General features: G+C 36.4%; 1 protein-coding gene across 9 annotated transcripts in view; it reads left to right on the top strand.

Annotated features, from left to right (window-relative positions):
• The first annotated feature begins 369 nt into the window (after positions 1-369).
• Positions 370-19296, top strand: part of STX17 (syntaxin 17) — a 107935-nt gene continuing 89008 nt past the window's right edge. For 5 of the 9 annotated variants that reach the window (XR_005025436.2, XR_005025438.2, XR_005025432.2 and 2 more), the window contains exons 1-2: positions 370-447; positions 7300-7484. Coding sequence is in view for 2 of the 9 variants with exons in the window: in XM_036888439.2 (XP_036744334.1) it covers positions 7362-7484 (123 nt within the window). In the remaining 7 variants the exon portion in view is untranslated. Of the gene's footprint in view, positions 500-1658; positions 1744-7299; positions 7485-19296 lie in introns of those variants that run through there. The other 4 variants (XM_036888440.2, XR_005025435.2, XR_008996568.1 and 1 more) reach the window with 4 other exon arrangements.

The following is a 19296-nucleotide window of genomic DNA, read 5'->3' on the forward strand; positions in this document are numbered from 1 at the left end:
TGGGAGGTGAGAGGGAGAAAGCGCAACCTATCTGAGCTTCAGTTTCTACTTGTGTAGAGCTAAGAATACACGACCAACATGCCAGTAATATTCCTGGAAGAAGAGGAAATTGGGCGGAAAAACTTCGCAAAATGTAAAAGGCTATACAAATGTGAACTGTCACATACTTAAAACACAATGAACAGACTAAAGAGCATTCGTGCGCCTCTTTCCTCCTAGCTCCAAAGTGACAATCCCACAAAGTAAACAGACTACTTTTTAATAAGCCTGTCGCGACTGGGAACGCAAACCGCGTGTGTACTCACCGGCGTCCCGGCCACACCCCACGAGGCCCAGACTTGGCGAGAGGGGGCGTGGCCCAGCCCGGCCAGCCCATCGCAACGACCCGCCCCGTCGGCCCGCGCCTGCGCCGTGCACACCGACCAGCCTCTGGCGCCCCGGCGGGAGGTAAGGGACTCGCGCTAGGCCGCCTTGGGGGTGTCAGGCCCTCACGCGCAAGGTGGGCTGGGCGCCGACTACGCGGGCGGGAGAGGCGCCCTGCGGGAATCGGGCACTTAGGTCGGAAGTGCGAGCGCCGTAGGGGCATCTCCGGGCCCAAAGAAGTGGTGGTTTCGTTTTTGGCAGTCCTATTCGAAGCGGGTACAAGGAGGCGGCCGACGGGACGAGCGTGATGGCTTCCCGGCGTCGCGGGGTTGAAAAGTTTACTGCGCCTGCCCTTCCCGTGGCGCACTGTGGGCCCTAGGTCGTCAGGGCCGCCGGCGTCTCTGTCCCGAGACGCGCCAGTGCATCCGTCTCTAGTGGGGGCGTTTGGTGTGTGTGGCTCGGGTGCGCTGTGGGTGACACTTTGAGGGATACCGCGAGACTAGGGGGTCCTGAGAGGAGGACCGGGAGCCAGAAGTCGGAGTCTCCTGTCAGACCCGGAGGTGGTTCACAGACGCTCCCACACCTAACGCCCCCCGCCCCTTTTACAAATTTGGAATCGAAGGCCAGGAGAGGAAACCATATGGTAGGACCAAAAGCCATGCCTTTCTTTCCAAATTCAGTACCCTGTCCCCCAGTCAGAAACACGGGGCGATGTGCCTGAGGAATTCAGTGGGGAATTTCCTCAGTGTGGGGAGATACGGGATCTCTAGGCTGATGGAAGGTGTTCATCACTTTGCTGGGGGATGGAGAGCGTGTGCCAACCATTTTTGGCCTTTTCTGGGAAATGGGGCTTTTCACTTACAAATAACCTTTGAAGTGATTGAGTTAATCTCCTAGTACTTTTTCTTGGAGTTGGAAACATGACTGACTATATGGTATTGAGCTGATAGTAGTTGTATGCACCAACGATAAAGTTTGTAAAAGCACCTGGTAACCCCCAAGCCCCCTAGGTGTCAGTGCAGTGAATATGATTGCAGTTCTTTGACTTAGAAATATTTGACCTTATATGAAACATCAATTCATACAGTTTTCAAAGATTTTTTATGATTTTGCAGTTACAGAAAAATTAAAGTCATACAGAGTTCTTTACAACTTACTTTAATGCTAACACCTTATATAACGTACAATTATCGAAAGTAAGAAATTAACATCTGTGAAATACTATAGATTACGAACTTCCCTCAGATTTCATCATTTTTTTAATACTGTTTCCCCTTTTCTGTTCCAGGATCCAATCTAAGATCCCACAGTGCACTTCATTGGCATGGCTCTTTAGTGTTGTACATTCTTTCACGACATTTATACTTTTGAAGAGTGCTGGTTAGTTATTTTGTGTCTCTCTGTTGAGTTTTGCCTGATGTTTCCTACTGGTTAAATTAAGGTTATGCATTTATGTTGATACCACAGAAGTGTATGTGCCCTTCTTAGTTCATCATTTGAGGGGGTACATATGATACAGTGCTTTTGATACTACTCTTGACCACTTTTGGTTAAGATGGTGGCTGCTGGGATACTCTCTAAATTTATTATTTTTTCAATATCTAATTATATTGATGTCTTGGGGGAGAATTTTTGAACTATGCAAGTATCTTGTTTCTCCTTAGACTTTTCACTTGCTGACTTTAACATCCATGGTGGATTTTGCCTTTAGTAATTATTGCAGTGATGTTCTAATGGTGATTTTCTGTTTCTTTCATTCCTTCTTTATTAATTGGAATTCTTCTGTAAGAAAGAGCTGCCCCTTCTTCCCATATTTAGTCAGTTATTTATTTGTATCAGTATGGGCTTTTTATTTTTGTATCGGTTATTGTCCTACACTTGTATTATTTATTTTATGTCTCACATTGTTCCAGTTTTGGCCATTGGGAGTTTTTTCAGGTTGCTTTCTGTACCCTTTTGACAGGCCCCCAAACTTTTTTGAGAGCTTCCTTACTTTCTGGCACCGTAAGATGCTCCAGGCTTATCTTGTGTTTTCCCTGCCCCAGCTTTGGAATCAGCCACTTCTCCAAGGACCCCTGGTTTCTTTTTTTGGAGAATGGTATTTGAATACCAGGATCTGGATGCTAGGTGTATTCACTGCTATTGAGATATTATTGCTGCTAGTGCCTGGCAGAAGACAACTATATGTATATATATATATATACACAATTTATATTGATAAATTTTATAAGTAAATTTATTATTTAACATATATTTGCATATTTATTTATATAAACACACATTCCATGCCGATAGATATATATGCATGAACACACACACACACATATATATATCCATGCATGAAGATTTATATTTTTGTATCAAGTTGTGTACATACACATACATATATGTGTGTGTATTTTTTTTAAACAAAAGTTCATTCTAGTACTTCTGATTCTAATCTAACACCACAGGGTTCATTCTACTCTTGCCCTTTAATTGTAACTTCTTTCTTCAACAGTGAGAAATCTAGCTTTCATGTTCTATAAAGTATTTCCTTATTTGTTCAGTCCTAGTATACACATAAAGTAATTTCAGGATTTCTAACCCATACTTCTGTGAGAAACAAATTAATTACTAGAGTACACTACAGTAGTTCTTTTTGTCTTTAGTCTTGTAGTATCCAGTTAAAATACTGTTTTCCAGAATTACCTAGATTATTTTCTTCCCCCACTTCCTTCAATGTGGTTATGCTATTCATTTGTAATACAGTTAATTTATTTTTTATAACTTGTATTCCATTTTGGGTTCCCCTATATCCTGTTGTTTAATTTACAAAAATTCACTCTTTGTGGTGTACAGTTCTGTGGGTTTTGACAAATGCATATAATTATATCTACCACCACTGTCATGATATAGAACAACTCTGTCACCCCAAATATCCCATTAGAACATTTAATTTAATGTTTTAAAACATTTTCAAAATATTAAACTCTACAGAGGTTTGAGAAATTAGGCATTTTGTGTATTCTGTCTTTTTTGCAGGCATATTTTACACAGTTGTGATGTCAACGTAAATGCATTTTTAATCCTTTTAATTATATCAGAAATATGTTCCAATTTTCTGACTGAAAATCAAGAAATGCTGAAATACTTTCACTCATCATTTAATCACACTTTTAAACAACATTTTGCATATTGAATTAAGACCTTTCCTTAATAGCTTACAAACATTATTTGAGCTATTTTGTGATCAAAGCCATCTCTGGACAACTTTCTGCAGCATCATGATTTATGCAATTATTTGAATGTTATGTTATCTTTTTAGTTTTATATAGGCGTTTTATTATAATTTTATAAAAATGGAAATGGTAAAGAGAAGAAAAAAGTACTGGCCAAAAGGGGACCAGGAGTTGGTAAGGCAAAGACCTCTTGGGAGTTTCTTAGGGCAGAATGTCTTCCCTGAGAGTTAGCTTTTATGAGGCAGCAGATTTGCCTTGGGAATGGAAAGCTGAGGACATGCATAACTCTGACCTGGACATACTACTTTTGGAACTCAAAAAAGAAAGCTATCTTTATAGCACAGAAGAACAGTGAAAACAAACCAAATATTCAAAATTGTGGTATGTTATGTATACAATAAACTGATAAGTGGAAGAGAAGGAAGAATAATTTGATTTGTATTTAAACATAAAGTTTTGAGGCAGATGGGATATAAAAGAGTAGCTAGACAGAGGGAGCATCACTGTAAATCCAAAAGTAGAGATTAGGTCATAATACTTAGGTAGATTGGGTGTATTGCTTTATGAACATTTTGTTTTCCTGTTCAAATAATAGGGAACTGTTGGGAGTTTTGATTCAGAGAAGGGGCATGTTACAATTGGTGTTTCAGATATATTAATTGGTGGTAGTCTGTGGGGATAAAATTGGAGAGGGGAAAGAATCTAAAGACAGGCCACACTTGTAATATGCTATACATATTGTGCAGTTTGAGTAGAGTGAATGGATTAGAAAAGGTGAAGGAGGGACATGTGAAGAAAAGTTTAGTTCCATTAGCATCTATTGAGTGCCAGATTATGTTCAGAAACATTTTGATAGGAATGGTGGTAGATATAAAGATACCTTCTTATAGTATATAATATGCATAGCAGAACAAAATATAAAGCAATGTGATAGACTGGGAAACATTAACATTAGACAAATAATTCATAGTTTATGAGTCTATTATATGTTAAATATAATAGAAAGACATTCCCTATTGTAAAATAGACTCATGGCCTGAGCAGTCATTTTATGAAAGAAGAAATGCAAATGGATAATAAAGCAATCCATTTGTAATTAAATAATGCAAAATAAAATGGTAATGAGACACCGGTTTTGTCACCAGTTGAATGTCTAAGAATGATAATACCAAGCATTGATCGGGGTATGGATAGACAGACATTTTGATATATTGCTGGTGTGAATGTAAATAGGTACAGTTGTTTTGGGAACATTTGTTATCAAAGCCTTAAAAGAAGTGTGTACCTATTCTTTTTCCAGGTATTTATTTTAAAGGGCTAATCATAGATGGTAATACAGATTTATGTATAAAAAGGGTAATTACACTGTGATATAGTTTGTAATAATGGAAAATTGGAAACAATCTGAATAGCCAACAATATTGGTTAAATTGTGAAACATCTGTGTAATATAATACTATGTAAAGTTAATTTACATGGAAATGTTTTTATTGTACTTAATCAGGTTATTCAAAATCCGTGCTTTCTTGTCTTTGTTCTTTAATTCATTTATTCACCCACTGATGGTATACTTCATATTTGTTGCCCCTTACCATCTCACTTCTTTGGGTTTATTCACTTTATTGTTAAAGTATACCTTTTAGTAATTCTCTTAGTGAGGGTAATTGGTATAAACTCAGTCTTGGTATATTTGAAAATGATTATTTTCCCTTCAATTCTGAGTAATAATTTGCCTGGGAATATACCAGCCCCTCAGCACTTTGAAGATACTTGTGTCTTGGTATCTTGCTGATGAAAAGTTCGCAGCTTCTGTTGTTTTAGTTTATCTGTCTTCTATCTCTGGTTTTCTTTTTAAGATATTTTTTTTGTCCTTGATATTCTGCAGTTTCCCGTCCATGTGTTTAGGTAAATTTGTTTTTTATTTATGCTACTTAGGGCTTGTGTGCATTTTCAGTTTGAGGTCCTACATCTTAATTCGCAGTGTATTCGCTTTGAATAATGCCTTTTCACTACTTTATTCTTTCCATATGGTACTCTAATTTGTTATGGAGTTTTTCATTCCATCCTTTATGTCCCTTATCTTTTTATTCCTCTGTGTTTTGACTGATACCTCTGAATCAACAATTCTCCCTTCAGTTACATAGTTTACTGTTTAATTCATCTTTTGAAGTTTTTATTTCTAGAATTTTTACTTGATTTATTTTAAGATTGGCTTGTTATTATTTTATAATATCTACTTTTTAAAAAAGATTTTATTACTTTATGTCTTTGAATATTTTTAGGTATGTCTTTTAAAATTTTCTTTTTGAATTACTTTATTATCTCTAGTCCCTTAGCTATATGAGTTTTCCTGTTTTGTTGGGTCTGTGGGCTTACTCTTTTGGCAATGAAATCCATCTATCTCCAATTCTCACTACTGTAGCTGTTGAACTCTTATTTTTGGTGTCTGGAGATTTTCCTTTTTTTGCTTTCAAGCTTAGATCAATCATAAAACTAAGTTACTGGTAGATGAGATAGTCTGTATAACCAACATTTAAAGATTTTCAACTGTGAAAGAAAGAGAAATGAACATTATTTGGAAGAATAGTTCTTAATGCTTCTGGAGTGATCTCTTTTGATAATCTTATGAAAGCAATGGACCATATCTGCCAAAAGAACTCAAAAATATATTCCCAACTTTCCATAGATTCAGGGACTCCACAAAATCTATGAAGCCCTATCTCTATGGACATTATAACCCAGTGGGATTAACATGGTCAACTTAAATTTTTAAATATGGTTAATGAGATGGCACAAAAGCATGGTGCTCAGCAGTAGTTTTCAAGCTTGGTTAAACGGTGGGGCCCTTTGTTTATAAAAAATCTAATAAGCTCAAATTTGTAAAATGGATTTAATTTTCTCCAGTTGATGCTGATGTGTGGTCTGGAGTCTGTTCACTTGCCATCCCTACCCTCTCCTACCCTGGCCCCAAAAGGATACAGTTGGACTTTGTGAAACAGTGGTCTATAACCACTGGTGAATTAGGAAGAGCATTTGATTGTACTCTCAAGAATTCTGGGTTCTTATTACAGTTCTGTCACTGTTTATTTGTGTTGGCTATAGACAGTGCTAACCTCTTTATAAGAAAGGGAAGGGGCAAACTTAAAAGACACCAGTGAGAAGAGTTTCATATGTTATAATATATCTGAAGTACATAGTTACATAGTTACATTATCATGACAGTAGAAATGGAGTTTGATTCAAGCAGAAATGTTAATGAAATTTTTTCTTCCAATATTTCCATTTGACACATTTTTTAAAAAAAGTTATTCAATGTCCAAGATACATTGGGAAATGAAAACTTAGGATAATATACTAGTTATTTTAAAAAAGCTATTTAAGTACATATATATATACATATGTTATTGTATAGAAAAAGACCTGAAAAGACATATATCAAAATGGAAGGGCAAGGAAATGAAAAGAGTTGTTAACTATGGGTAAAGAGATGATTGTTGACTTATTCTCTTTCACATTTTCTAAACATTCTGACGTGAATATATGTTACTTTTATATAGAGAAAAAGGTTTTAAAATAAGTTTTTAAAAAATACTAGTAACTCAGTTCAGCATTAAGTTGAATCTGTATTTAGAATAAATTCTAAAATTACCTAATTGTTGGCTTTTAAAAATAATGGAAACTGATTTTTAAAAATTCTTAAATATTTCTTTTGTAGGTTTTTCTGTATGAGTGGAGAAGACAGTTGTTTCAAGGAGAAGTGACACAACACTTTTTAGGATGTCTGAGGATGAAGAAAAAGTGAAATTACGCCGTCTTGAACCAGCTATCCAGAAATTCATTAAGGTAGTAATCCCAACAGACCTAGAGCGGTTAAGAAAGCACCAGATAAATATTGAGAAGGTGAGTATTTCATTTGCTAACAGTTACATATTTTGATTTATATTTGTTGTACATTTCAGCTGAATTTAGAATATTAGACAAGAGGCTTTGCTAAAACATCTAAGTCTTATTGATTTAGCAACATTATTTTTTCATTTGGCTTTTCTGGCCTACAAGTACACCTCTCATATTAGAGGAGAACTGATTCTGTTTTAGAGGGGGACTGATGTTTTAGCCAGTTAATAATTACAATGCAAACTGGTATTGTGCCGTAATGTGAAGGCAGCCGACTTTGGCTAAGGGGCTTGCCTTAATTTCATTCACCTTGTGGCAAGTTTTTTGCACTTTGAGTGTGTGTCTGTCAGTAACTCCTGTCCTCTTCAGGCGTACATAGATTAAAGAGGTAGATCGTTGCATGATATGAGGGAGTTTTCCAACTTCACTGCTTCCCTTTGAGGAAAGCCCAAATATGAGAAATATTGTCTAGAGGTCAGTATAAGAAATAGGTAGAGGGAAGAGCTGGTCTCAAGAACTGTGACGGAGGTTGCATAGAACCTGGACTGGCCAGGGAATGGTAGGAGTGGTTGTGGCATTTATGGGAACCTCAAGTTTACTGAGTATTAAGCATTGATTTGGCAGGTTATATTGTCTTATTTGCTGTCAGGGTATTTGCTCCTTCAAAAGGACCTTCTCTGTATAAATTTTAAGCCATCTGGCCCTCATTGATTTTTTTCTGGGGAGAGGTGGGCAGTATTGAAAATGGAAGTAGAAAATCATTAAGTCTTTCAATATAAATCAACTGAGTACCTTATACGAGTAGGAAGAGTGTCAGCTTTTTCTCCCATAGATACCATCTGTCTTGCTGGTATTTAAGTCTCCTTAAAAAGAGGATAAAATAAGTGTCAAGAATATTAAAATGAAAATTTCAGTGCAAACATGAAGCTATCTAGAATTCAAGATTAATATTTTCTTGTCCCTTCATTTCTTCCTTATCCATATGCAATAAGTACTACGACTTTTAAGGATGGAGGAGTTGTCTGGTAAACTGGTTATTCCTGACATAAGCAGAACCAAATTAAAGGGTTCTATGCTTTGATTAGTGAGGAGGGCTTGTTCTTTGAGCATTATGACAATATAGAAATAAACTTGTTTACCTTTGATTGATTATATACAGGTGTAACGTTTGATAAGGTGTGTTTCAAAGTCCTAAGCGCATATTGAAGTGCTCAGTTACAAAGATGACAAGAATATGGCAGATAAATTGATTCGGAAAGGCAGAACTAGGGGGACTATGGTCTATTAAGACCATTTCTTTCCTTTATTGTCTTATTTTGCCTTTGAGATTTGGCATGTCTTAGATTTCCCTTGTCATATTTTTTCTATACAAAAGTGCCTGCTATCATTACCCTCAGATCCTAGTCATATGTACTACCCAGTCAGTTATCAATGCAAAAGTCAGAAACCTGGAAAAAAGGTGGGTGGGGATAGGAATGGGTTTGTTACTGATTTGATTAGTTGTGCCATACTTCAGAAAAAATTATTCCAGAGTTATATTGATCTTTCTCTGCCAGAACATTTCTTTTAGCATTTTGTGAAATTTTTACTTAGTATGAAATTTGAAATTTTTAGACAATATCAGAATAATTATAATTTACAATATAGGTGATGTCTGAAGCTAAGCAGTTAAACTCATACTGATCTGTTTTATTCCATAGTCTTGATCATTCTACTTTCTCTAGGATTTCTAGTTTAATTATGAAAGTGACCTTTTAGTCTGTAAGATTGAATATTATATTTTAATAGATAGTTTATAGCAATGTAAAACCATTTAAAAGCAGTAGTGTTCACTGTGAACAAAAGAGTTAAGAACTAACTTTGGACTCCAGGTGTCTGATAGTGCCTCACTCTCAAAAAGGCATATTCTTCCTGGGGGAAGGGTGTAGAAAGATAAAATATTTACTATGTTAGCCATCAGTCATCCAATACAAATTTAAAAGAAGAAAGTCAGACTGAAGAGAAATTGAAGGTAAGCCTTAGAGGAGTGATTCTGCAACATCTGAAAACAATGAGAGTAGTGTCCTGTGGACACCTGGGACTGTATTCCATAGGTCCTTCAGCATTACATTTTATTACATGATAGACTTGATTAGAATGTAATCCTGAAACTTGAAATGTTAGTATCACTTGCCTTGCTAATATAAGATAGACTTAAAGCTATAGTTAATAGGAACAGCAAGATAGTAAGCCTGGAACATAAAGGTTTTTTTTTTCATCTTGTAGGCGTTTGGGGGAAAACTTACTATATAGAATATGATTAACGTGCAAGTGGCAGAAAACCTCAGAATAATGTATTAAAGGATAGGCTTTTTTGTTTTTGCTTTTACTTTCATGTCTCATAGTTATGGAGGCAGTCCAGGGTTACAGGGTTACACCTAGCAGTCATGAAAGACCTAGACTCTTTTTATTTTGCTCTCCAGTTCTCTTCTCAATTTGTTTCTGTCTTGCATGTAAAATGGCAACACCAACTGTCTCATCCACTAAACTCCATTTCAGCTAGGATATAATAACCAGAATCATATTTTTGCTGTGTTCTTTTTCTTTTCAATTCTCTCTCATTTTTCTTTTTTCTTCTTTTTTTTCTTTTGGTATCATTAATCTACAATTACATGAGAAACATTGTTTACTAGATGCCCCCTTCACCAAGTCCCCCCCACAGACCCCATTACAGTCACTGTCCATCAGCATAGTAAGATGCTGTACAGTCACTACTTGTCTTTTCTGTGTTGCACAGCCCTCACCGTGCCTCCCCCCAGATTATACATGCTAATCTTAATGGCCCCTTTCTTTCTCCCCACCTTATCCCTCCCTTTCCAACTATCCTCCCCAGTTCCTTTCCATTTGGTAACTGTTAGTCCATTCTTGGGTTCTGTGATTCTGCTGCTGTTTTGTTCCTTCAGTTTTTTCTTTGTTCTTATACTCCACATATGAGTCAAATCATTTGATACTTGTCTTTCTCCACCTGGCTTATTTCTCTGAGGATAATACCCTCTAGCTCCATCCATGTTGTTGCAAATGGTAGGATTTGTTTTTTTCTTATGGCTGAATAATATTCCATTGTGTTTATGTACCACATCTTCTTTATCCATTCATCTACTGATGGACACTTAGGTTGCTTCCATTTCTTGGCTATTGTAAATAGTGCTGCAATAAACATAGGGGTGCATCTGTGTTTTTCAAATTGGGCTGCTGTATTCTTAGGGTAAATTCCTAGAAGTGGAATCCTGGGTCAAATGGTATTTCTATTTTGAACTTTTTGAGGAACCTCCATACTGCTTTCCACAATGGTTGAACTAATTTACATTCCCACCAGCAGTGTAGGAGGGTTCCCTTTTCCCCACAACGCCGCCAACATTTGTTGTTGTTTGTCTTTTGGATGGTGGCGATCCTTACTGGTGTGAGCTAATATCTCATTGTGGTTTTAATTTGCATTTCTCTGATGACTAGCGATGTGGAGCACCTCTTCATGTGTCTGTTGGCCATCTGAATTTATTCTTTGGAGAACTATCTCTTCATCTCCTCTGTCCATTTTTTAATTGGATTATTTGCTTTTTGTTTGTTGAGGTGCGTGAGCTCTTTATATATTTTGGATGTCATTTTATGAGTATATTCTCCCATACTGTTGGATGCCTTTTTGTTCTATTGGTGGTGTCTGTTGCTGTAGAAAAGCTTTTCAGCTTGATATAGTCCCACTTGTTCATTTTTGCTTTTGTTTTTCTTGCCCAGGGAGATATGTTCATGAAGAAGTCACTCATGTTTATGTCCAAGAGATTTTTGCCTGTGTTTTTTTCTAAGAGTTTTATGGCTTCATGCCTTACATTCAAGTCTTTGATCCATTTCAAATTTACTTTTGTGTATGGGGTTAGACAATGATCCAGTTTCATTCTCTTACATGTAGCTGTCCAGTTTTGCAAACACCAACTGTTGAAGAGGCTGTCATTTCCCCATTGTATGTCCATGGCTCCTTTATCATATATTAATTGACCATACGTGTTTGGGTTAATGTCTGGAGTCTCTATTCTGTTCCACTGGTCTGTGGGCTGTTCTTGTGCCAGTACCAAATTGTCTTGATTACTGTGGCTTTGTCGTAGAGCTTGAAGTTGGGGAGCGAGATCCCCCCCAATTTATTCTTCCTTCTCAGGATTGCATTGGCTATTCGGGGTCTTTGGTGGTTCCATATGATTTTTTGAACTATTTGTTCCAGTTCGTTGAAGAATGCTATTGGTAATTTGATAGGGATTGCATTGAATCTGTAGATTCCTTTGGGCAGGATGGCCATTTTGACAATATTAATTCTTCCTAGCCAAGAGCATGGGATGAGTTTCCATTTCTTAGTGTCCTCTTTAATTTCTCTTAAGAGTGTCTTGTAGTTTTCAGGGTATAGGTCTTTCACTTCCTTGGTTAGGTTTATTCCTAGGTACTTTATTCTTTTTGATGCTATTGTGAATGGAATTGTTTTCCTGGTTTATCTTTCTGTTAGTTCATTGTTAGTGTATAGGAAAGCCACGGATTTCTGTGTATTAATTTTGTGTCCTGCAGCTTTGCTGAATTCCGATATTAGTTCTAGTAGTTTTGGAGTGGAGTCTTTAGAGTTTTTTATGTACAATATCATGTCATCTGCAAATAGTGACAGTTTGACTTCTTCTTTACCAGTCTGGATTCCTTGAATTTCTTTGTTCTGCCTGATTGCAGTGGCTAGGACCTCCAGTACTATGTTGAATAACAGTGGGGAGATAGGCATCTCTGTCTTGTTCCCGATCTTAGAGGAAAAGCTTTCAGCTTCTTGCTGTTAAGTATGATGTTGGCTGTGGGTTTATCATATATGACCTTTATTATGTTGAGGTACTTGCCCTCTATACCCATTTTGTTCAAAGTTTTTATCATGAATGGATGTTGAATTTTGTCAAATGTTTTTTCAGCATCTATGAAGATGATTGTGTGGTTTTTGTCCTTCTTTTTGTTTGTGTGGTGAATGGTGTTAATGGATTTTTGAATGTTGTACCATCCTTGCATCCCTGAGATGAATCCCAGTTGGTCATGGTATATGATTCTTTTGATGTATTTTTAAATTTGTTTTGCTAAAATTTTGTTGAGTGTTTTTGCATCTATGTTCATCAAGGATATTTGTCTGTAATTTTCTTTTTTGGTGGGGTCTTTGCATGGTTTTGGTATTAGAGTGATGCTGGCTTCATAGAATGAGTTTGGGAGTATTCCCTCCTCTTCTATTTTTTGGAAAACTTTAAGAAGAATGGGTATTATGTCTTCTCTGTACGCCTGATAAAATTCTGAGGTAAATCCATCTGTCCCAGGGGTCTTGCTCTTGGGTAGTTTTTTGATTACCTCTTCAATTTCGTTGCTGGTAATTGGTCTGTTTAGATTTTGTGTTTCTTCCTTGGTCAGTCTTGGAAGGTTGTATTTTTCTAGGAAATTGTCCATTTCTTCTATGTTTTCCAGCTTGTTAACATATAGGTTTTCATAGTATTCTCTAATAATTCTTTGTATTTCTGTGGAGTCTGTTGTGATTTTTCCTTTCTCGTTTCTGATTCTGTTGATGTGTGTTGATTCTCTTTTTCTCCTAATAAGTCTTGCTAGTGGCTTATATATTTTGTTTATTTTCTCAAAGAACCAGCTCTTGGTTTAATTGATTTTTTCTATTGTTTTATTCTTCTCCATTTTATTTATTTCCTCTCTGATCTTTATTATGTCCCTCCTTCTGCTGACTTTAGGCCTCATTTGTTCTTCTTTTTCCAATTTCAATAATTGTGACTTTAGACTATTCATTTGGGGTTGTTCTTCCTTCTTTAAATATGCCTGGATTGCTATATACTTCCCTCTTAAAACTGCTTTTTCTGTGTCCCACAGAAGTTGGGGCTTTGTGTTGTTGTTGTCACTTGTCTCCATATATTGCTTGATCTCTATTTTAATTTGGTCGTTGATCCATTGATTATTTAGGAGCATGTTGTTAAGCCTCCATGTGTTTGTGAGCCTTTTTGCTTTCTTTGTACAATTTATTTCTTGTTTTATCCCTTTGTAGTCCAAGAAGTTGGTTGGTAGAATTTCAATCTTTTTGAATTTACTGAGGCTCTTTTTGTGGCTTAGTTTGTGGTCTATTCTGGAAAATGTTCCATGTGCCCTTGAGAAGAATGTGTATTGTGCTGCTTTTGTGTGCAGAGTTCCATAGATGTCTACTAGGTCCTTCTGTTCTAGTGTGTTGTTCAGTGCCTCTGTGTTCTTACTTACTTTCCTTCTGGTGGATCATTCCTTTGGATAGAGTAGCGTGTTGAAGTCTCCTAAAATGAATGCATTGCATTCTATTTCCTCCATTAATTCTGTTAGTATTTGTTTCACATATGTAGGTGCTCTTGTATTGGGTGCATATACATATTTATAATGGTTATATCCTCTTGTTGGACTGACCCCTTTATCATTGTGTAATGTCCTTCTTTATCTCTTGTTACTTTCTTTGTTTTGAAGTCTATTTTCTGATACTACTACTGCAACACCTGCTTTTTTCTCCATTTGCATAAAATATCTTTTTCCATCCCTTGACTTTTAGTCTGTGTATGTCTTCGGGTTTGAGGTGTGTCTCTTGTAAGCAGCATATAGATGGGTCTTGCTTTTTTATCCATTATATTACTCTGTGTCTTTTGATTGGTGCATTCAGTCCATTTACATTTAGGGTGATTATTGAAAGATATGTATTTATTGCCATTGCAGGATTTAGGTTCATGGTTACCAAAGGTTCAAGGTTAGCTTCTTTACTATCTGTCTAACTTAACTCGCTTATTGAGCTATTATAAACACAGTCTGATGATTCTTTATTTCTCTCCCTTCTTATTCCTCCTCCTCCATTCTTTATATGTTATGTGTTCTATTCTATGCTCTTTTGTGTTTCTTTAGAGTGCTTTTGTGAGTAGTTGATTTTATTTTTTGGCTTTAGTTAGTATTTCGTTGGTCTGCTTTCTTTGCTGTGATTTTATTTTCTCTGGTGACATCCATTTAGCCATCTAGAGCATTCCCTCTAAAATACCCTGTATAGGTGGTTTGTGGGAGGCAAATTCCCTTAATTTTTGCTTCATTGGGAATTGTTTAATCCTCCTTCATACTTAAATGATAATCGTGCTGGATACAGTATCCTTGGTTCAAGGCCCTTCTGTTTCATTGCATTAAATATATCATGCCATTCTCTTCTGGCCTGTACGGTTTCTGTTGAGAAGTCTGATGATAGTCTGATGGGTTTTCCTTTGTCGGTGACCTTTTTTCTCTCTCTGGTTGCCTTTAATACTCTGTCCTTTTCCTTGATCTTTGCCATTTTAATTATTATGTGTCTTGGTGTTGTCCTCCTTGGGTCCCTTGTGTTGGGAGTTCCGTGGGCTTCCGTGGTCTGAGAGACTATTTCCTCCCCCAGTTTGGGGAATTTTTCAGCAATTATTTCTTCAAATACACTTACTATCCCTTTTTCTCTCTTCTTCTTCTTCTGGTACCCCTATAATGCAGATTTTGTTCCTTTTGGATTGGTCACAAAGTTCTCTTAATATTGTTTCATTCTTGTGAGATCCTTTTATCTCCCGTTGCCTCAGCTTCTCTGTATTCCTGTTCTCTGATTTCTGTTCCATTAACGGCCTCTTGCACCTCATCCCATCTGCTCTTAAGTCCTTCCAGAGATTGTTTTATTTCTGTATTCACCCTCCCAACTTTATCCGTTAGCTCTTGCATATTTCTCTGCAGCTCCATCGGCATGGTTATGACCTTTATTTTGAATTCTTTTTCAGGAGAATTGGTTAAATCTATCTCCCCAGACTTCTTCTTGGGGATTGTCTGTGTGATTCTGATCTGGATCAAATTCTTCTGCCTTTTCATGGTGATAGAGGTAGTCGTGGGCAGTTGGCGCGTGTGTCAGCTGGGAGAACAAAGTCCCTTCTTTCTTGGTGGTCGCCTTCCTTTCCCTCTTCATGAGGTGCTGAGTTCTCTCAGATGTAGATGTAGCCTGGCTGTTGTACTATATCTTCTGGTCTCTCTTTTAGGACTAGTTATATTTGTTGTATTTTCAAAACTATATATGGTTTTGGGAGGAGATTTCCACTGTCCTACTCACGCCGCCATCTTGGCTCCTCTGTTTTTTCTTTTAAAGAGAATGTTCCTGTTCTTATGGATGCAGCCCCATAGCATCTCTCTATGATGGTATAATATTTTAATTTTCCTCTATTTACTTGTCTGTTTTCCCAGAGTTCCTTTCATCTTTTCTCCTTTCTTCAAATTATTTTTTTGTCTTTCTCACCCTCCTCCCTCCCTCTCTCCCTTTCTTTCTTCCTTACTTTATTTTTTTTGCATGTGTCAGCCTATGTACAGTATTATAGGTTTTCATTGGCTAGCTGTTGATATTTAAAAGTGCTAATTGGATGGTATTTGTGTGTGTGTAAATAGGTAACATGGTGGTAGTAGGGGCCTTGTTACCTGGAGGGGTGAATAACTGAGGATCTATTTAAATGGGGAACTGCCAGATACTCTCTGGAGTGTTGTCTGTGGTGTCAGGGGCAGTGCAATTGCTTGTGGAGAGGGCATCTGGTAGACTACTTGTACCTTACCTAAATTTTCAACTAATTCTGCTCTCTCCTCAACCTTCCACCCCTTCCGCAGCCTTAGGTTTTTGCCTTTTTCTGGTATGTTGTCAGTTGCAGCATGTCTACTCTTTTCTAGCTTCCAAAATTTTGTTAAAATTTCTTGTCTTCTGTTATCTTCTGTTCTCATTATTCTAGTGGTTCTTTACTATCATTTTAGTTGGGTTTTGGAAAAGAGCACAGATGTTTGTGTTAATGAGAAGGGAAATTATTTATTACAGGAAGTAAATATGTGTTACCTTTTCATACATTTTGATATTTGCTGTTTCTTGTATCGTTAGCCCTGAAAATTATATAAAACTTTATATAGATTTCTAATCCTCAATAAGTTTACAGTCCACTTAAGGAAATAAGATAAGGAAAATCCAGAGAATGATAAGAGGTAACATATAATTAGTGAAAATCAATGGTGTGGGGTGTTCAGGCAGTATGACACCTGAATGATACGGTACAAAATAAGACATAATTAAGTCCAGTTGATTTATTTGTTTTTTAACTTGTAATTTTAACAAAAACCTCTTTTATTTATTTTTTTTTGTCTGAGGATGTTTATTTCAGTCTTTTAAACACATTTCTCACCACCCGTAACCTCCTCCTTATCCCCCCTGACATAACCCTGATTCAGTGTGCCTTCCTCTGTGTTTCAGGATAGAAAAGCCTCAGCACAGGTGATGAATGATAATGGATCTGATGATGATAATTCCGTTCATGTTAATGTTTGGTTAGCAATGAACAATAAACAAATATATATAGACAAAAAATAACAAAAATATAGTTGTGGCTAATGAGACTTGAGAGAAAACCTATTTGGGATATGGAAACTTCTGGAAAAAATTTTCTACTGTTACAAAGATTTATATGGGAAGAGACAGTCCTCCTGCTGCTACTAATCTTGTGTCTCCCTGTTGTGTATCTGAAACTATAGCCAGTAGGGGACAAGTCTGAGGGTAAAAAACTCTGTTGAAAGTAGTAAAACAAAGGTAGAACTTGGGCACTTGATGATCTTGTAAGCTTCTGAAATCAACTACCCTGGAATTATCATCACCTGCTTCTAGGCTGCTGCTTATGTATGATAATTAATGTCCTTATTACTAAACCCATATTTTAATTTTGAGTTTTGTTTGCAACAAAAAGCATCCTGATTCCCTGATTCCTTCAAGTAATAGCACTACTTTATTAATTGTTTTTATTTGTTGAGTGCTATCTTAGAGGTTTTATATATATCATATCATTTATCTTAGAGGTTTTATATATATCATATCATTTAATCCTCACAACAGCCTTATAGGTTAGTCTTATTATTGTCTTCCTTTTTAGGAGGGGAAGTAGTCTTAGAGTTGTTAAATTACTTTCTTGAGATCACTATACTACTAAATGTTGTGCTCGAAACAGTGTGCTCCTAATCAAAGTGTGTTGAATGAATGAATGTGTGTATGCATGTGTAGAACCTAAGATTGTATCAGTTGTTTTTAGAAGCCACTTCATATTGTTGGCTTTTTCATTGTTTTTTTAAGCAACTAAATAAAGTCCATAGGACTTTTTAATATGAATTTCAGCTGTTTCTTTTCGTACAATTGCTCTTTTTAATTTAAATGCTAGGCTTTTCATTTATCATTGTTATTTATTCTTATCATGTGGAATTGTGATCTTTTGTCTATATGATTATTCCTCCTAGTTTGTATTATCTGAAAATAAAGGCATTACGTATTCTTTGTTTCAAGGCATTGATGAAAAATGTTAGGAAATGGACAGAGTTTACTCTTATATACTGTCACTGTTTCTCAAAGTTCTCACAAATCATCTTTCTGATAGTCTGGAATAGAATTTCCCTAAAAATTTATATTAATATTTACAGTGTACAGTGTTTTAAAGATAATTTCTTTTGTGAAAATTTGTTCTGTATTTGCCAGTCTCCAGGAGCTTTTTCAAATCTTCACAGTTCCTCATAGAAAGGAAAGGTGTTTCTGCGATCACAAATTTCCAAGATCTTTTCATTCATTCAGATGTAATTTTTCTGGGCCTGTTGACTTGGACTCATTTGCAGGATCTAGGTTTATTCTTACTCTGTCTTGGTTTTTGTTTTCTCCTTAATGATGTTTATTGTGAACTCTGCTTTGAAGATCGTTTTCCTCAATGAAGAAGGAAGATGGAAAAAATACAGACTTGAATACTTTTGCTTTCTCTCCTACATCTATAGCAGTATCCTCCCCATTTGTCCTCCTTTCAAACATTGTTTTTTGTTCAAATCCCAACTTAGTTACTTCCTATAGAACATTTTCTGATGAATCAATCTCCAGTCAGACATAAACACACCATCTTCACACAGCACTGTCCCTTAAAGTTCACAGATTGAATATTTACCATTTTAACCATTCATGGGAAAGCTGCAAATACCCATGATCTTTAGAGAGTAGTATAAATGAAATTAAAATCTTCCTCGCAGGATTATTGTGAATATAAAATATATGAAACACCCCTGAATGCAAAGTTGACACTTCAAAATGTGTTACTTAACAAGTAGGGTAGCCTACCCAGGTACTTGGCAGTGGAACCATCAGTTAATAGTTTCAAATGCATTAGGAGATTTACAGCTTTCCTGGGAAACATCCTTTGTGTTTGTTTGGGGTGGTTTTTTTTTTGATATTTTGGTAGGCACAGAGAGGGGAATTACTTTTACCTACACTATAGGGTACATATTTATTTTCATTACATGAATAATCCTCAGTTTATGGCTTACAGTCATTGGGCTGTTAATATTATGTAGCTTTTCTGTTAGAGTCTTTGATATTTTCTGTGTAGACAATGATGTCATCTATGAAGACAAACTGTTTTATTTCTTTCTTTTTCTAGTCTTTGCCCTTCCTTCCTTCCTACACTTCCTTTCTACACTGGTGTGATGCTGAATAGGAGAGGTGACATCAGACATCTTAAACTTTTCCCAGTATTAGGGAATGGTCTTTCACTACTGAGCATGATGTTAACTGTAGGGATTTTTGTAAATAGCTCTATCAGGTTGAGGATCTTAACATTCATTTTTAGTTTGCTGAGAGTTTTTGTAATGAACAGACATTTGTCCAATGGTTGTCTTTAGATCTACCATCTTGCCGTTTTTGTCTTTTGTCCTTTCTGTTCTTCCTCCCTTTTGTCTTCTTTTGCTC

This window comes from Manis pentadactyla, chromosome 3, assembly GCF_030020395.1.
Source record: "Manis pentadactyla isolate mManPen7 chromosome 3, mManPen7.hap1, whole genome shotgun sequence".
Lineage (NCBI taxonomy): Eukaryota > Metazoa > Chordata > Mammalia > Pholidota > Manidae > Manis > Manis pentadactyla.